The sequence below is a fragment of the Ambystoma mexicanum genome, chromosome 6q (assembly GCF_040938575.1).
Source record: "Ambystoma mexicanum isolate Mex_15411 chromosome 6q, UKY_AmexF1_1, whole genome shotgun sequence".
Taxonomy (NCBI): domain Eukaryota; kingdom Metazoa; phylum Chordata; class Amphibia; order Caudata; family Ambystomatidae; genus Ambystoma; species Ambystoma mexicanum.
Genome location: NC_090937.1, coordinates 43,531,455 through 43,547,150, shown reverse-complemented (window position 1 = coordinate 43,547,150; position 15,696 = coordinate 43,531,455). Strand labels below are relative to the sequence as shown.

General features: G+C 45.8%; 1 protein-coding gene across 1 annotated transcript in view; it reads left to right on the top strand.

The window, feature by feature from the left end:
- METAP1 (methionyl aminopeptidase 1) overlaps positions 1-15,696 on the top strand; it is a 673,612-nt gene that overhangs the window by 81,776 nt on the left and 576,140 nt on the right. The window contains exon 2 of the mRNA XM_069630447.1: positions 3,035-3,086. Coding sequence (XP_069486548.1) covers positions 3,035-3,086 — 52 coding nt within the window. The remainder of the gene's footprint in view (positions 1-3,034; positions 3,087-15,696) is intronic.

The following is a 15,696-nucleotide window of genomic DNA, read 5'->3' as shown; positions in this document are numbered from 1 at the left end:
GCACCAGAAGCACAAAGATGGCATGACGCTGAACCAGGGATCTGAAACATTTGGCTCTCCAGATGCACTAAAACTCTGGTCGGCTTCAGCCAGCATATAGCTGTTGTTAACAGATATTTGGAGATGTAGACTTAAACATCAGCAGAGCCAAAGGTTGGAGACCTCTGCAAACCAATTTTTGAGGATTAAAAAGTAAAGTCCCTACCACCCCATGTCTATTATATTCACTGATTTGGTTGTACTGTTTTTTTTTAATTGTGCGGTGTTGGGGAGAATTATCAGACACTTGCTAATTCCCTTCTACCTTGGAGACCCTCAGCTCATTTGTTGGACTTAATTTTGATCCATGGAGAGAGTGAAACCTTTTCCCCACTCTCATGTAGTTGTCATTGATTTTAAACAGTGTTTCTTTTGATTTTGGAGTCTGACAAACTCCATAGGCATCATCTTTTTGCGTTGCGACACAGCACCTTCAGTGCAGTGACACTGGGAAGTCTTTCATATTTCCCAAAGGTTTAAATACCTTCGCTTGGTTAAACTACTGTTTCCAAGAGCAGTAAAGTGATATTGACTTTACTTACCTTTTGTAACTTTGTAAGATAGTGTGTGCTGGGTCTACAAAGAGTGCTGGAGGGGCTACCTAGTAGCCCCTTTGTCTACTTTCTCATGTAACGCTTGTTACCCGTTCTACAATTAATGGCTTGTGGCAGTGGTTTACATTTTCCTACCATTGTGTGTTTTTACTGCAGACTGCAATTGCAGCTGAAGTAAAGCACCCATGGGTGCCTATTTTGTCAAAATAGCCCCAGTCTATTTTTTCACCATTTCTTGTTGGAAAGGTCCTTCTTGAGATTTACTCTGCGTACCAAACCACATTTGGTCCCTTTGTTCATTTTGTCGTTGGCAGGGTTCACTGGAGAAGCCCGCCTTGGGCTCCAGCATGTCTGGCAGGGCAGGAAGCGACAGAGGTGCCCAAAACTCGCAGTTCCTAGTCTCAATGGTTACAGGAATGCACCCAAAGGTGATTGACCGGCTAAATGTCCTTGGAGGACAGCCACACTGCTGTGAGTGACAGCTAGGCTGCGAATGAATGGGTGACTTGCATAAAAGGCAAGCTCTTTTGCAAGGAAGGCAGAGTCGACCACTGGACGAAGGAATCCAAATAAGAAATTGCAAGAGAAGCTTGCTGCAACTCCTGGACCGTTGGTTTGCCCGTTGAAGCCTGCTGCAGTGCTGAAGCTCCAAATTAGCCTCGACTAGAGAAGCCCTGCAAAGGATGACTTCTCCCCTTGGGTTGGTGGGTTAGTCGAACCCAAGACGAACTCATCAGGAAATCCTGTTGTTGCTGACTGTACTTCCATTTGCTGCTGCAGGAACAGAGTGCCAGGGAGAGGAACACCAGAATCTAGTGCATCGTTTTTAAGTCAGACCCGAGCTTCAGGAAGATCCTCTGGACTCTCTCGAAGCAGGACTAACCAAGCCTGAGCCACCTCAACAGAGTGTTGGACCCCAGAAGCAAGGAAAGCCCACAAGATATCCGAGAACCGCAGTGGTGCTATTAGCAAGAAGCTGAAACTGGGAAGTGCCGCTGATCTTGACTTTGCCCATTGCTGCTGCCGACCTTCGCATCGTAGTGCAGGAGTCCCCAGATGTCCTCCCTCTTGTCCCCACGACTGAGGCCCAGGAACAACCGGATCTGCCATACTACAACAGGAACAGAAGCCAGCTGGAACCAATTTCTTCAGACCTAAGGTACTGTAAAGTAAGGGGTACTTGCCTCGAGCTGTGTCACTTGCTTCCTCTCGGTTGAGACTTGTATTTGTTGCCTTCTGCAGAGTTGCTTGCAGCTTTGCCCATCACAAGCCTCCCTGCTTGTGGCCCAACACTGATTTCATTTTCTACAAAGCTCTCTAACATTGTGTAAGACTTTTTCCTTACCTTCAAGAAGTGCCTCGGCTCCCCTAGACTTTGCTCAAGTGACATTGGCTGTCCTGGCTCCCTGAAGACTTATAACCTCTGACTTTGTGTTGTGATCTGTCCCTCCAAAGTGTCATCCATTCTTTTCTTGTATAGCCGAGAAAGGGTTTATCTATATTGCATTGGGGGGTTCAAAAGTGCTTACCTGTTTGAGAAACTTGTTAACCATTGTTTCCTTCCCTAACCTTTTCCTTTTGACACAAAACTCCGTATTGCTCTAAATGTACCAGTGATATATCAATGTCCACAGTGTGCTAGTTATTGAAGTCGCCGCAGGGTGTAGGAAGTGTATGTGTACCATCCCAAATGGGTATCTACTGATTTAATTAAACTGAGTGTGTATTTTGAATTATATTAGTTACATATTTTCTCCCTTCTAAAGAAAGCTTACTCAACTGACTGTTAAAATTAACAAATAATAGTTTAATCAAGAAACCTTGAGTGTAAGTGTTATTTGGATACTTGTCATTGTAAGGCTCTATGTTGCAACCCTACAGCTCACATTGACCCCTCCTGAGATGAGCCTGGCTGCTCAGTCACACTACCAACTTGTGTAGTACATGTTTATTGGGGTTGGGTCAACTATTGCCAAGAGAACCACAGGGTACTGCATACAATCTTGCCTAACATGCAGTAATTTACACATTTGATAAATGGGGAACCTTTCATATTTTGTTAAACTGACCTCACTACATTTAGGAGTCTTCTCCATGCATCCTGCTATTATTTTCCCTGATGTTGTATTTTGTGCGGTATTGATAACTTTTGTATTAATTTGAAGCTAGCTAAAATGGGCGAGAAGTTGAAAAATATGAATTGGATTTTTAACCTTTCAATAGGTTCTTGGAGTGTATATTTGACATATTAACATTCTCTTGTTTGGGATTGAAGTATATATTTACCTGCTTTATGAATATGAACCTTGGCTGCATTCACAATTTAGGTGATCACCCAACTGCTCAAAAGTAAATCGATGAAAATGTACACTGATTTGCTGTAAGTGAAGCTTAGTTTTGTGGCCCACCAATAAAAGCACTTTCTTTCGTTTATATTTTAGGAGTGCTTTAAGGGAAGTTGGTCCACTCACAAGCAACTACACAAGAAAGCAAGTAAGTAATGTTTTACTTATCTGGGCGTTGAGACCTTTTGATTGGATTGTGTTTTCCTTCACTTGAATGTTGCACTTTTATTTTATGGCTCACATGCACATGTCCCATTCTAAAAATAGGTGGACAGTCAAAATGTCGACAAAAAAATGTCGAAAAAAAAATGTCGACTTTCGTTTTTTTTAATTATATATTTATTTTAGGGGTTCGGGACTAAAAAAAAGGGAAAAATAAAAAAAAGGGGGGGACTGGGGGGGAACCCCCCCATTTCGAAAAAAAATGCATTGAAAAAAAAAGTCGACATTTTTTTTTCGACATTTTTTTTTCGACTTTTTGACTGTCGACATTTTTATTGTCGACATTATGACTATAAACCCTAAAAATACATATGCCTGACAGCAGTTTCGTCTGCTTCCTTTATATGTACCCAAAGTAAAGGACTCATTTTGGTGCATTGCCAGATGAACGCCCATTTCAGTTTAAGGATATAAATGCACAGATTTATAAAATGTGTATTTTGTATTTTTTTACCTCCCATGTTTTAACCAATTATATTAGTTGTTGTAAGCTTGTATGTTTTGGTGGGGTTCCATTGTATGTATTTTGATGATGCTAATTGACTGCCTGGTATGAACAGCAGCAGTAGACTGGGAAGAATGTAACCTTTCCATAAGTGATTGCTAAGATGGTGTTCCAAATTCAACCCAGAGGACCGATGTTGAAAGGTCCCCTTACTTATGTGAACAGTGAGACACTAATATTTTAGCCAAACCCAATCAAGGTGAAGTAGCAGAGCGGCAACGTTTAGTCTTGGAGGGGAGTGTGTGTTCTAGGGTTACAGTGAGTTCACACAGATCAAGACCAGTAATTCCATTTAGTCCCGGTTAGTTCAAATATAGTTTGCTTATTTGCAGAGTTAATTTTGGCTAACGCCATTTACTATTGAAAAATGTATATTGGTTACTCTTTCTGTCCTGTCTCCAAACCGACTTCGACTACTTCATCGCGGTGGAGAGGCCTGTCGAACGGAATCCAAGAGTCGACTAACCCTTTCGGCCTAACAGTAGGGAGAGTCGGGGGTGGGGTGGTCATTGTAGAATGCATTTTCCCGTCCATCCTCTCCTTTCTCGCCTGGCTGCCGTTTCCCATAAATGCGGAGAACACTCCTTTTTTTAAAAATGTTGCCCCACGCGGGTTACGGACAAGGTCAGGGCTCTTCCTGGGGTAACTAGGGTCAAGCCTCGCTGGAATTCCAGAGATTTCAGCACCAATCTCGTGGCTGTGGGAGGTCCTCAACATCCAGAGGTGGAGGTACACCTCGTAAACCATGACAGCCAGCTACAGGTCCCCTCCCATGCCTCTCCAGTAGAAGGGCTTATTTCACTCTTCACCCATGCATGGGAGGGAATCGCCACAGACAAGTGGGTGCTATCAACCATGGTGGGATGCTATTGGGTGGAGCTCATCCAAAAGCCATCGAACCATCCCCCGCGTCAAAGGAACTCAACAGTGGAAGAACAACTCATCCTTCTCGAGGAGTAGCAGCGCAGTGACCTCAAGAATGTCATAGTTCGCACCAGTAAATGAGGGTATTTATTCAACCTACTTCCTTGTGCCAAAGAAAGATCGATCTATTCACCCTGCACGCCCTGTAAATAGTTATGTAAAGCCAAAAAAAAATCACATGACAATACTAGAAGAGGTAATCCCCCTGCTAAAGCAGGGTGACTACATGGCAACACTGGATATCAAAGATGCCCATTTTCATATTTCAATGTTCCCAGCGCACAGAAAATTCTTGCGTTTTTCAAGATGGCAAACCAGCACTACCAATTCAAGGTGCTGCCCTTCGGAATATGGTCTGCTCCAAGGGTGTTCACCAAGGTACCGGCGGTGGTGGCAGCGCACCTGCGCAGGGAGGCAATCCCAGTGGGCCCCTACTTGGACGACTGGCTGATCACAAGGGAATCATGCCAGCTGTGCAAACAAAACGTGCAGAGAACCATAAACCTTCTCTTCCATTTGGGCTTCTCAATAAACGAGAACATTTCAAGTCTTGTGCCAAAAACAACAAAACTGTTCCTAGGAGCTGTCTTAAACACTGAAGCATGGTTTGTCCCTCCATCCATGGAAAGGGTTGAAAACATGCTCTGGCAAATGCCTCTGTATCAAGCTGGTCGCCAAATGAGCGTATGCAAAGCAATGCGTTTACTGGGCATGATGTCGTTGTGCATATACCTGGTCCCCCACGCATGTCTGCGCCCCATGCAGGAGTGGTTGGCGAAAAAATGGTCTCAGGAAAGCGGTCAGTGTGACGATCTAGTGGTCGTTTCGGCAACACTTGTAAAAAGAAAAAAAACTACATTGGTGGACAAAGGAAAACCTGTTTAAGGCAAAAACCACAGCAACCTGCTGGAACTCCTAGCAGTATTCGAAGTGCTTCAACCATTCGAATTGCAGCTGACTGACCAGTCTGTTCAAATCCTGACAGCCGGCACCACTGCTATGCTCTATCAACAAGGACAACCCCTCCCCCCTCCTCACCCCCCCCCAACACCTGTCTAAGCTGGCACAGAAAGTATGGAAATTGTCACTCAGACGAGGGATGTTCAGGGGTACTCCAGACTCTGAGCAGAGATCCCCTACCAGAGGGAACATAAGTGGAAACTAGGGGTAGACCACATCTTCTCAGTGGTGTTACCCCACGCTAGACTTCTTTGCTACAAGAGAAAACCAGCAATTCCTAGACTTCACGTCCAGGTTCCCCCAACCAGACTCCAAGGCAAACGCCCTATGGATGATCTGGTCAGGGAAATTTGCTTACGCCCCACCCCCATTCCCCCAACTCCTTTAATGAGCAGGGTAGTGAACATGATTCATGGAGAACAGATGATGCTCATCCTAGTGGCTCTTATGTGGGCAAGACAGCCATGGTGTCCACATCTGCGCAAACTGGCGATGTGTGATCCCATCAAACTCCTGTGCCAGAAAAACCTATTTCCCCAGCACAGGGGAATAACAGTACATCCCCAACCACACTCAATGAACTTGGCAGCATGGCTCCTGAGATCATGGAGTTCAGACATCTTAATCTACCACAACAGTGTATGGATAGCCTCAAGGAGGCACGTAAACCAAACACCAGGCACTGTTATTTCGACAAGTGGAAAAGATTCCTCAATTTGGTGCCTGTCTAAACAAACCCCATAGAATGTACTCCTTCCCACATTCCCAATTACATGCTGCATTTGCTAGACTCTGGGTTAGTTTTCAACTCTATAAAGGTCCACCTGACAGCTTTATTGGCTTACACTACCTCCCGAAGTAAAGTATCATGGTGGAAGGTGCCAGTCATTAAGGCATTCATGGGGGGAGTAAAGACTCCACCCTCCAATTTCTAACCCTCTGCCAGGCTGGCATCTCAATGTAGTACTTGCAAAGCTCATGGGACCACTCTTTGAGCCTATGCATAAGTCAAGTCTTAAACACCTGACCTACAAGACTGACTTCTTAGTGGCCATTACTTCCATAAGAAGAGTTAGTGAATTGCAAGCATTGTCCTTTCTTTGTCATACACAAGGATAAATTGGTTTTACATGCACACCCGAGGTTTTCCCCCTAATTAATTTCCAAATTCCATGTGAACCAATCCATTGAGCTGCTGGCTTTCTTTCAGAATCCAACTAGCTCAGCTGAGGTAAAACTCCATACACTTGATGTAAGTCGGTAGTCCTTTACTATGTAAACTAGACCAGACCGCTTAGGAAAACAGTCCAACTCTCTCCGTAGCAGCAGGCAGAGACCACATTTCCAAAAATGCCATCTCCAGATGGCTAGTCGGATGCATACACTTATGCTATTCATTATCAAACAAAACACTGCCTTTCATACCAAGAGCTCACTCCACAAGGAGCACAGGAGCTACTCTGGCATTTATCGCAAATGTCCTCTTGGACAGCCTTTGCAAAGCAGCAACATGGAGCTCAGTACACACTTTGACTCAGCACTACTGCATTGACACTAATTCCAAGGCAGATGCACAGATGGGACAAGCGGTTCTAAAACGTCTATTTGTTGCTGAACCTTCTCACAACCCACCACCTTCTCCTAACGCTGCTAGTAAATCTATGCATAGCATGTGATCTAAGTAGATTCCACAAGCCTCAGAAGGGATACATTATTCACCGTAATCGGATTTCTGAAGCTTGTATCTGCTTAGATTCACATGCGCCCACTCTTCCTCACCTGGGAGAAGGTGCATAGATGTTATATGAGCTGCTTGGATACACCTTTACTCATGCTACCCTTCATGCAATCTCATGTCAGAAACAAAACAATCTGAGGGACCTCAACTGGTGAAGGACCATGGGTACAGTAGGCATCACACTGGGGAAAGTATTACTGGCATGCCCTGTCGACGTCACTTTCGAGTTTCGAAAACTGTAATGCTGCACAGCTTCCAATAGATGTCAGCCTATGCATAGCATGTGGATCTAAGCAGATACAAGCATCAGAAATACGGTTACGGTGAGTAATATATCCCATACATTCTCCCTTAGAATATAGGAAAGCATTTGATTCAGTAACCAGTGCATCACAGGTAAGTACTTGTATCAATAGAATTAGAAAAGGCACTTCAGGATAATCGTATACCGCTTCCGAAGCTCTTATAAAGTTCAACCCTATGATAGTTTGGTGCCTTGTGCCCAAAAGTCACCAGTTCCAAAGCATATACTTCACAGGTAGGTTTATGAAGATATTGGTGATGCCACTGGTTATGTTTAATACTTAAAAAGTTATAACTAGTTCAGGTAAGTAAGTTCATTCAGTCCAGGCACACTAATGGGTCTACTAAGGGATCATTGATCAGGCCTCCACCGACTAAAGTAAGGAAAGAGGGATTTTTAGGGACATGACTTTATACCAATCGTAAGCCTATAGCAGACGGGGGGGACACACCTCGCATATTAATGTACCTCTGTGACACTGATCTCAAGACCACTGCTGAGGTTGCAGAATCCATTGAGCGCAAACCTTCTGTGCTTGGTCCGGCTGAGGAAGCAGCAGCGGTCACAGGTCACTTTTCAGTCTAGGTTTTAGTTTTGTTGGTCATGGTTCTTAAGAATCTGTTCCAGACCGCTTCCAGTAAAAAAAAAAAACACGTAGGAAAAGATTAATACTTTTGTGGTGCAGACCACCTCAGGACACCTCCAGGGAGCGAAGACAACAGATTTGCAATGGGACTCACCACAGTCATTGGCCGACAAGCGATCTTCAGTGAACGAGCAATGGCCCAGCACAGTTTCTGTTGTATCAAGCAGGCTGAAAATGCAGGCACAGACATCTTGTTGCACAAGTTGAAGATCCTCTGAAGGAGAGAGCTGGTTGTCCACCCGTTGATTCAGGGACACTTCTGAAGTCTCAAAGCATGGATCCACTGGTCAGGAGTTGAAGCACCAAAAGGGGTGGTCTTGAGATTAGGCAGCAGAGCAGGGCTACATCGGAACTTCACTGGAGTTTGGGCCAGCCAGCCACAGGGTTGTCCTCTGGTCATCAACTGGCTGCTCTTCTTAGTAGAGGACTTTGCTTCACCGATCTGTCTAATGGCTGCAGGACCCCTCCTTTTATTCAAGATTTGGACTGAGAGCTTGCACAAGCCTACCAGTGGTAAGGATCTGCACCATTCAAACAGGCAGTGGCTATTGATCCTAGATGGCCATCTGCCCAGCAACAGACGCACCTGCGGGCTCACAATCGAACCGCCCCTTCTACCGCTAAAGCAGAAGCATTACCATGGAAAGGGCAGTTCATATATGGCATTTCCTGACCTGAGTAGGCAGGAAGGTCAAATAACAATATGGCTAATGGACAAGCTAAAACCTTGTGGTACGGTCATCTTGGGGTGCTAGACACCCTTAGTAGCCATTGTGGTAAATGCAAAAGTGCACAAATAAAATCAGCAAAACACCAAACCACTGCTGCCACCAGCTCGTCCTAAGCGCATTGTAAAAGGAACCAAAGACGCACTTGACTTTAAGTGATGTTTGAAATTGTAACACTCCAAGACATTCAGAGGGACCTAGTCCTTCAATACTGATAGACTTGGGTACTAATCTGCTTCCCCATATGAATGAGAAAATGGACAATGGAAATGGCTTCTGGCACAATGCTTTATTTACTTCAAGTTAGGACAGGAGTCCAAAGTGTGTCGCATAGAAGTCTAAGGGAGGAAAGTGGAAAAATGAAATGTTTTAGTAACGTTGTTGTGCCAATGTCCAGAAGCCATTTGAAGAGTTCACTTTTGCAGTAGTAGTCCATAAAATGAGTTTAGATGAAGTGAACTGCCAATGTCTCACATATAGATGATAATACAGGATTTGCAGAGTTTATTCATCTTAATGCTATAACCTATTGGAAGGAAGAGCTGTGCGTCCTCCACGGAGAGTTCATAGTGGCGTTGCTGCAAAGGGGCAGCAAATAGTTGACAATGTGTTTTTAATGACTTTGATTCTGTGATTTGTGAGCTTAAGCAGATTAAAGGGTCTTGCATCTCTTTCAAAATTAATTCAGACAACACACTGCATTAAGGAGCGACGTGGCAAAAAGACTAGGATTGAATGGATATTGAATGAGGGTCAAGACTTAAAGGCGTTGGTGTTGCTTCGTCCTGTCAGTGTTTTGTCAAAGTAGGAGAATCGAAGCTGTTCTGCTGGTTTTGATTCTCTTCTGCTAGCTTCTTAACTGGGCCAATACAATTGCCTGTTCTTCCTGGATATACGTTTCCTCTTGACCTTACTCGAAAAAATAAAAATGAATTTCCTTACTAATGTAGCCTGCACTGCATGGCCTAGAGGGCGAGACCCAGGTAGGGACTCAATTTGTTAACTTGCTGACTTTCTCCGGCATTGTTTCACAGGGACATGACCGTGTCCTCCTCCTATTGGTTAACGTCGATATCACTAAACTGTACATCACCTCACGACTGCCACTCGCCATCCCCAAACCTAATAACACATGCATCATAAACATCCATGTGTATGTTTGTATAAACCTCAGAGGGGTAAATCAAATTGACAGCGTGGGCTCATTAAGATCAGTCATTGCCAATATGTGCCCAGCTCCTCTGTTCCAGGGCTTTGGTCTGCAGTGCACATAGAAATGTTGGGTGTGCCTCAATACCTTTTTGATATGCATAAAGAAGCTGGCTGTTGAACCCTTGGGGCCGCAGCCAAGCTCTTGCTGCACAGAAGTGTCCTCTGAGAAGTGGAGTATGTGTGCGAATGAAACTGCAGCTGCCGAAAGTACGAGGTGCTTTGCTAATCTGATTCCAAGACAGTGGTTTTTGACACTTTAATTATTTACATTAGTTATTTATGGAATGAGGCAAAACGTGATACATGTGATTTGACCAGGTTCTTATCACCGCCCATTCACTGTTTAGGCAATGGAGGCCTGCCCTGATGTATTCAGTTCTGAATAAAACCCCATTGGTGTAAACTGGCGTGTGGAAAAGTTTTTTCTTGTTTTTCAGTGTTCAGAAGATAACCATTATACCATGCAGCCAGGGATCATGTAATAATACATAGTAGTAGTCTTTAGTGCACACCCATTTTTCGTTATGTCAACAACCCAACTAGCCCCCCGCCCCCACACCAACCTCAATCATGTACGAAACCAAATGACCCATGGTGGTGCAACAGAGTAGCTCCCATTTTAACATAAAACTTTCTTTTCGAGGGCTTTCCATTCACCCCCTTTTCAAAGGACATTCTTCAACAAAGCAGGCTTGAAATAGTTCTGTTCTCTGGCCGAGACTTGTTCGTGAAATGGGAGCCATACTGACAGTTTTTTTTATGTATACCATTGGTCAATGCGCACACCTTCTCCAGCGCCATGATGCCCCACATTCTTACCTACCTCATAGCTCCAATTGGGCCCTGCACTGTTTTCCAACCATTGGCTATAGTGATCCTTGCCGCAGCCAGCATATGGGTAACCAGTGTGGCGCGGGCCCAACTTGCGGCATATACGTCCTCCGCCCCCTCTTATATGCTGATTCTTTGATGGGCGTACATTTAGAGCTCTTAAGCGCTTCGTGCCAGATCTGGCCCCATTATGCCTCAGTTATGGTAACTCCCAGGTCTTGCGCCCACTTGTACATACATGACAGAATGTCCCCAGGTGTAGTCCCATCCAACAAGCGATACATGTTTCTGCCAACAAAACCCCCCCACCTCTCCCCTCACAATGATTAATTCTGAGCCTATGAGCTCCCTGGTAGTCACCTCCCTTACCAGCCTACTAGTGATCCAGTGTCTAATCTGGACACAGTGGAATCATTCCCGTTCTGTTACCAGAAATGTCGCTTTACAGTCTCAAACTGCAAAGGAGCCCCTGCCTGAAAAGTCCCTTTTTGAGTTGAGTTTGCTTGCCCCGCCCAGTTGGCCCAAAAATTGGGTTGGGAGATCTGCCTGGCGTAATTGGTGCGACAGGACCCAAACCCAGGTTTAGCTTCTTATCCCATCGGGCTTTATCCCAATAAGTGAAGGAACAATTTGTAGTTTTGAATAGTGGGCCCCTTGCCAACTGCCCTCAGAACCCCAGTGGAATATTTGTAGCACCTTGTTCCAAAGTGCTCTAACCTGTTCGGAGCGCTGCTGAGGACCATTGCAACATAGGGGCCAACTGCTCTGCCAGGAATTGGCAAGCAATCTCAGGAAACCCAAAGCCTCCCAACCCCAAAGGCCAGAAAAGGACTTTCCTAGGCACTCTGGGCTTCCTTCACCCCCAGATGAAACACAGGATTTCCCTTTGTACGTTTTTGTTCATTGGGACATGTATCCGGATCGGAAGAGAGCTCACCGTAAACAAGAACCGCAGGGAGTAGGGTCATCTTAATGGCTGTTATGCAGGCAAACCAGGAAAGTTCTTACATGTCCCATCTCTTAAGATCGTCCAGCGAAGCTTTTCAGAGTCCCGGAATATTGGCCGCATACAGTCCGTCTTAGGTCGTAGTCAGTGTTACCACCAGATATTCTATACCATCCCGTTCCCAGATCGGGGGGAAATCTCCTACAATCTACCAGCTTTGGGTCTTTCGTAACATGGCGCGCTTTTGAGTTGACGTAGTTAATGTGGAATCACGATACCTCTCTGAACTCTTCCAGAAGCCTCGTAACCCCCTGGAGTGCGCTTGCAGTGTCTTGGAGGAACAAAATGTCATCTGCATATAGTGCAGTCTTATGTCTTCAATCATGATCCCTGAATTTCTGTCTCTACCCTTTCTGCCTGCGCCACTGGCTCCATGGCCATGGCAAATATTAATGGGACAGCCGACATCCCAGTCCAGTACCTTTCCTTACTGGAATAGAGGTTGAGAGCGGCCCATTGACCTGTATTTTCATAAAGGGTATCTGCAAGTTTGCCAAAACCATGCAAGTTAAAATTGGCCCACATCCAAATCTTTCTAGTTTTGGCTTCAGGAAACCCCATTCCAAGCCGTCGAACGCTCTGGGCTATCATGGACATCTTTTGTGTGGGTATGCGTCCCCATAGAGCCACCTTCACTGCCCTATGGATATTGTCCTGGGTATGTCTCCCCATAATAAACCCTGCCAGATCAGGTTGTATAACTTTAGGTTGCCCCCCCATTAATCGTTGAGCCAGAATGTTTGCATAGAACTTAGCATCTCCGTTGAGCAGGGAGATGGGGCGATAACTAGTACATTCGGTTGGGTCCTTACCAGGTTTTAGAATTTAAGTTGTTGTGGATGGTCCCATATCCTCTGAAACTATCCCCTTATGATCCGGTTGAAAAAATGTCTGCTTTTATAATAAGCACTCCCAAAACCAGGGGGCGTGGCTAAGTGGCCATGTAGAGATGATGTTATCTGGATTGAAGTTGCAGCAGGAACGCTGCGCTCGGCCCCAACTGTGTTCTGGCCCAAGCAGACAGGGCGGGATGTGCGTGGAGGGATCGCTACAAGACCCGATGTTGCAAGGAATCAACATGAACAAAGAAACTGGTTGCTAGTCCTCACTGCGGTCTGGCCCAAGCAGACTGGCTTGATGTGCAGAAAGCGATCGCCACGGAACGTACCGTTGCTGCAAGTCAACGCGGATTAACAAACTTACAGCAGGTTGCCACTGTGGTCCAGCTCTAGCAGACGGGGGCTCTCTGTGCAAGATGCGATTGCTAAAGAACGCACAGGCGTAGTAAATTGATGCGAAGGAATAAGCTGATAGCCAGTTTCCACTGTGGTCCGGCCCAAGCGGACAGAGGCTTGCTGGGTAGGAACGTACGGTTTCAACAAACCAGCACGTATGTGCAAACAGTTGGTGGTTTCCACTGTGGTCCGACCAAGTAGATGGGCGCTTGCAGTGAGGGTAGCGTTTGCTACAGAGCATGCAGCGGCCTTGATTCAACATTTGCAAGGAACTGATAGCTGGTTTCCGCTGTGGTCTGGCTAAAGTAGGTGCGTGTTCACTGGCGCACAAAGTACCTGTGGCAGAGCTATCGGCAGCGTTGCGCCAAAACAGACGCAAGGCCCACCAGCTGGTGCGGAATGGGACACACACTCCAGGAGCGGCAGGTGATCCTGGAGAGTCCCACCGACGCAGGGGCTCAAGGGGTGTAAAAGCCAGGAGCCCAGATGATACGCTGCCGAGAAACGGCTGCAACAACTGTGTGGATTGAACCGTATGATTGGAGCAACGCGTGTTGGAGATCAATATTAAGGCCAGCCCTTCCATAGCAGCTGCATGATGAAGACTTACACGAAGAAGCTGCAGCCAGTAGGTGGGACATATGAGTGGCTAACAGTTGCAGCAGATGGCCTGGGACCATTGGCGTGAGCTAAGTACCATCATCTGGGGACCTGTCACCAAGGCGCCCTGAGGAACTTTGGCAATTGGCAACAATGCAAGCACTCCCTAGAAGTTGTGACTAAGGAGGAACAAGACTGCTATATACATGTGCCCTGAAGTGGTCTGACGAGTAGGTTAACACGAGGCACAGATCAATACCACCCCGCATAAACCACCTCAGTGTACAGAAGAGAGCACAACCAGTCTCCCTGGTGCACCAGTGACATAACCTGGTGGTCACGCCAGGGTGTTGTACGTATTTACGCACCTGAGGTGTATAATTCGACAGGAGAACTAAAGTGCCAACAAATAAGTCCACATATACCTCAGCAGATATAAGTAGCTTATTGATTGCAAATTTGGGCGGCATAAGCTCGATGTGACGCACATGCACAAAGGAGGCCATCGGCACAAAGTGACCCAGCAACAGGCTACTACCCTACCTCTAGCATATTATACCAAGCAACAATTGGGACATAATATCCACAGATGCGATTGACTGCCTGCTGGAGAACTGCCTGGATGTTACTACGGACTGAGCGAGCAGGGTGGAATTGAGGATCAGAATATCGACACAGTAGTAGTCATGGCATCCAAGTCTGAGAAAAGCAAGTCTAAGCAACCTACACTGGACACCTTCAATAAACCCACGAATGCGCAGAGAATACCCGTTCAAGAACCTCGCCTTCACAGGAGGAACAAACGCACATTTCAGGAGACCGACAGGTTCTGGAGGCCATTGCAGCGTTGAAGATTACATTGGAGTCCAAAATAAATAAATACCGGAGTATAAACCTCCTGCGGCAAGATGTTTGGTCGCTTGCAGAACCCAAAGTGATCCTCGAGAAGGAGGTTACGACTGTTAAGCAGAATTGCATGCAGTATCCTCTGGGACCTCCACATACAATTAGGACCACAGGTGTAAGCAAAACCAACCTTGGGTATAAGTCTGTATTACAGTTTTTGGTAGCGAGCTGAGCAGCCAGGCTCATCTCAAGAGGGAATGTGAGCAGTACAAGGATGTTATACAGAGGTATTACAATCACAGTGGTTCAAGTAGACGCTTACACTCAAGGTTTCTTGGTGAAACACTTATTAATTTATTACACAATCATTTAGAAAACATTCACTAGAAGGAGGCAACTTAATATTCTACACACCCACTTCAATACCAAACCAATTCGTTTCTGAGTAAATTGGGCTCCCCTGAAATAGGAGCAAAATGGCATTTCAGTTACTTTGAATGGGAGTAAAAAGGCACAAGTTAATAGAATGGATCAAAAATACATTCTTAGGCAGTGCAAATAGTTTCAGTTCACTAGAGGACTCGATTCAGTTCAATAGGCATAGTCCAAAGTCAATGGGCTAGTGTCATGGGCGTTACTCCCGAGGGGCCAGGACTGACCCAGCGCCCTCGGAAGCAGACCCGTCTTCCACTACTCCGGACCCAGCAGACCCCTACAGGGGCCCTTTGGACCGTGTCCTGGCGCCTTTGGCGCCAGGCTCATGAAGGGTTTCAGTCCCGGCACCATAGGCGCCGGGCTCATATTGATAAATAGTGTAATAATGCTTGGGTGGACTTACCTGAGGCAGACCATACTGCATATTTACCCAGAACAATCCAGTCTGGTTGAAGTCCCCAGCCATCAGAGCTGGGAGGAACTATTCCCTCCATTCAGGAACTCTTTTCTTACCTGGGTGGAACCGGTGGAAGAACACACACTGGAAGCACTTCTCTGCTATTTAA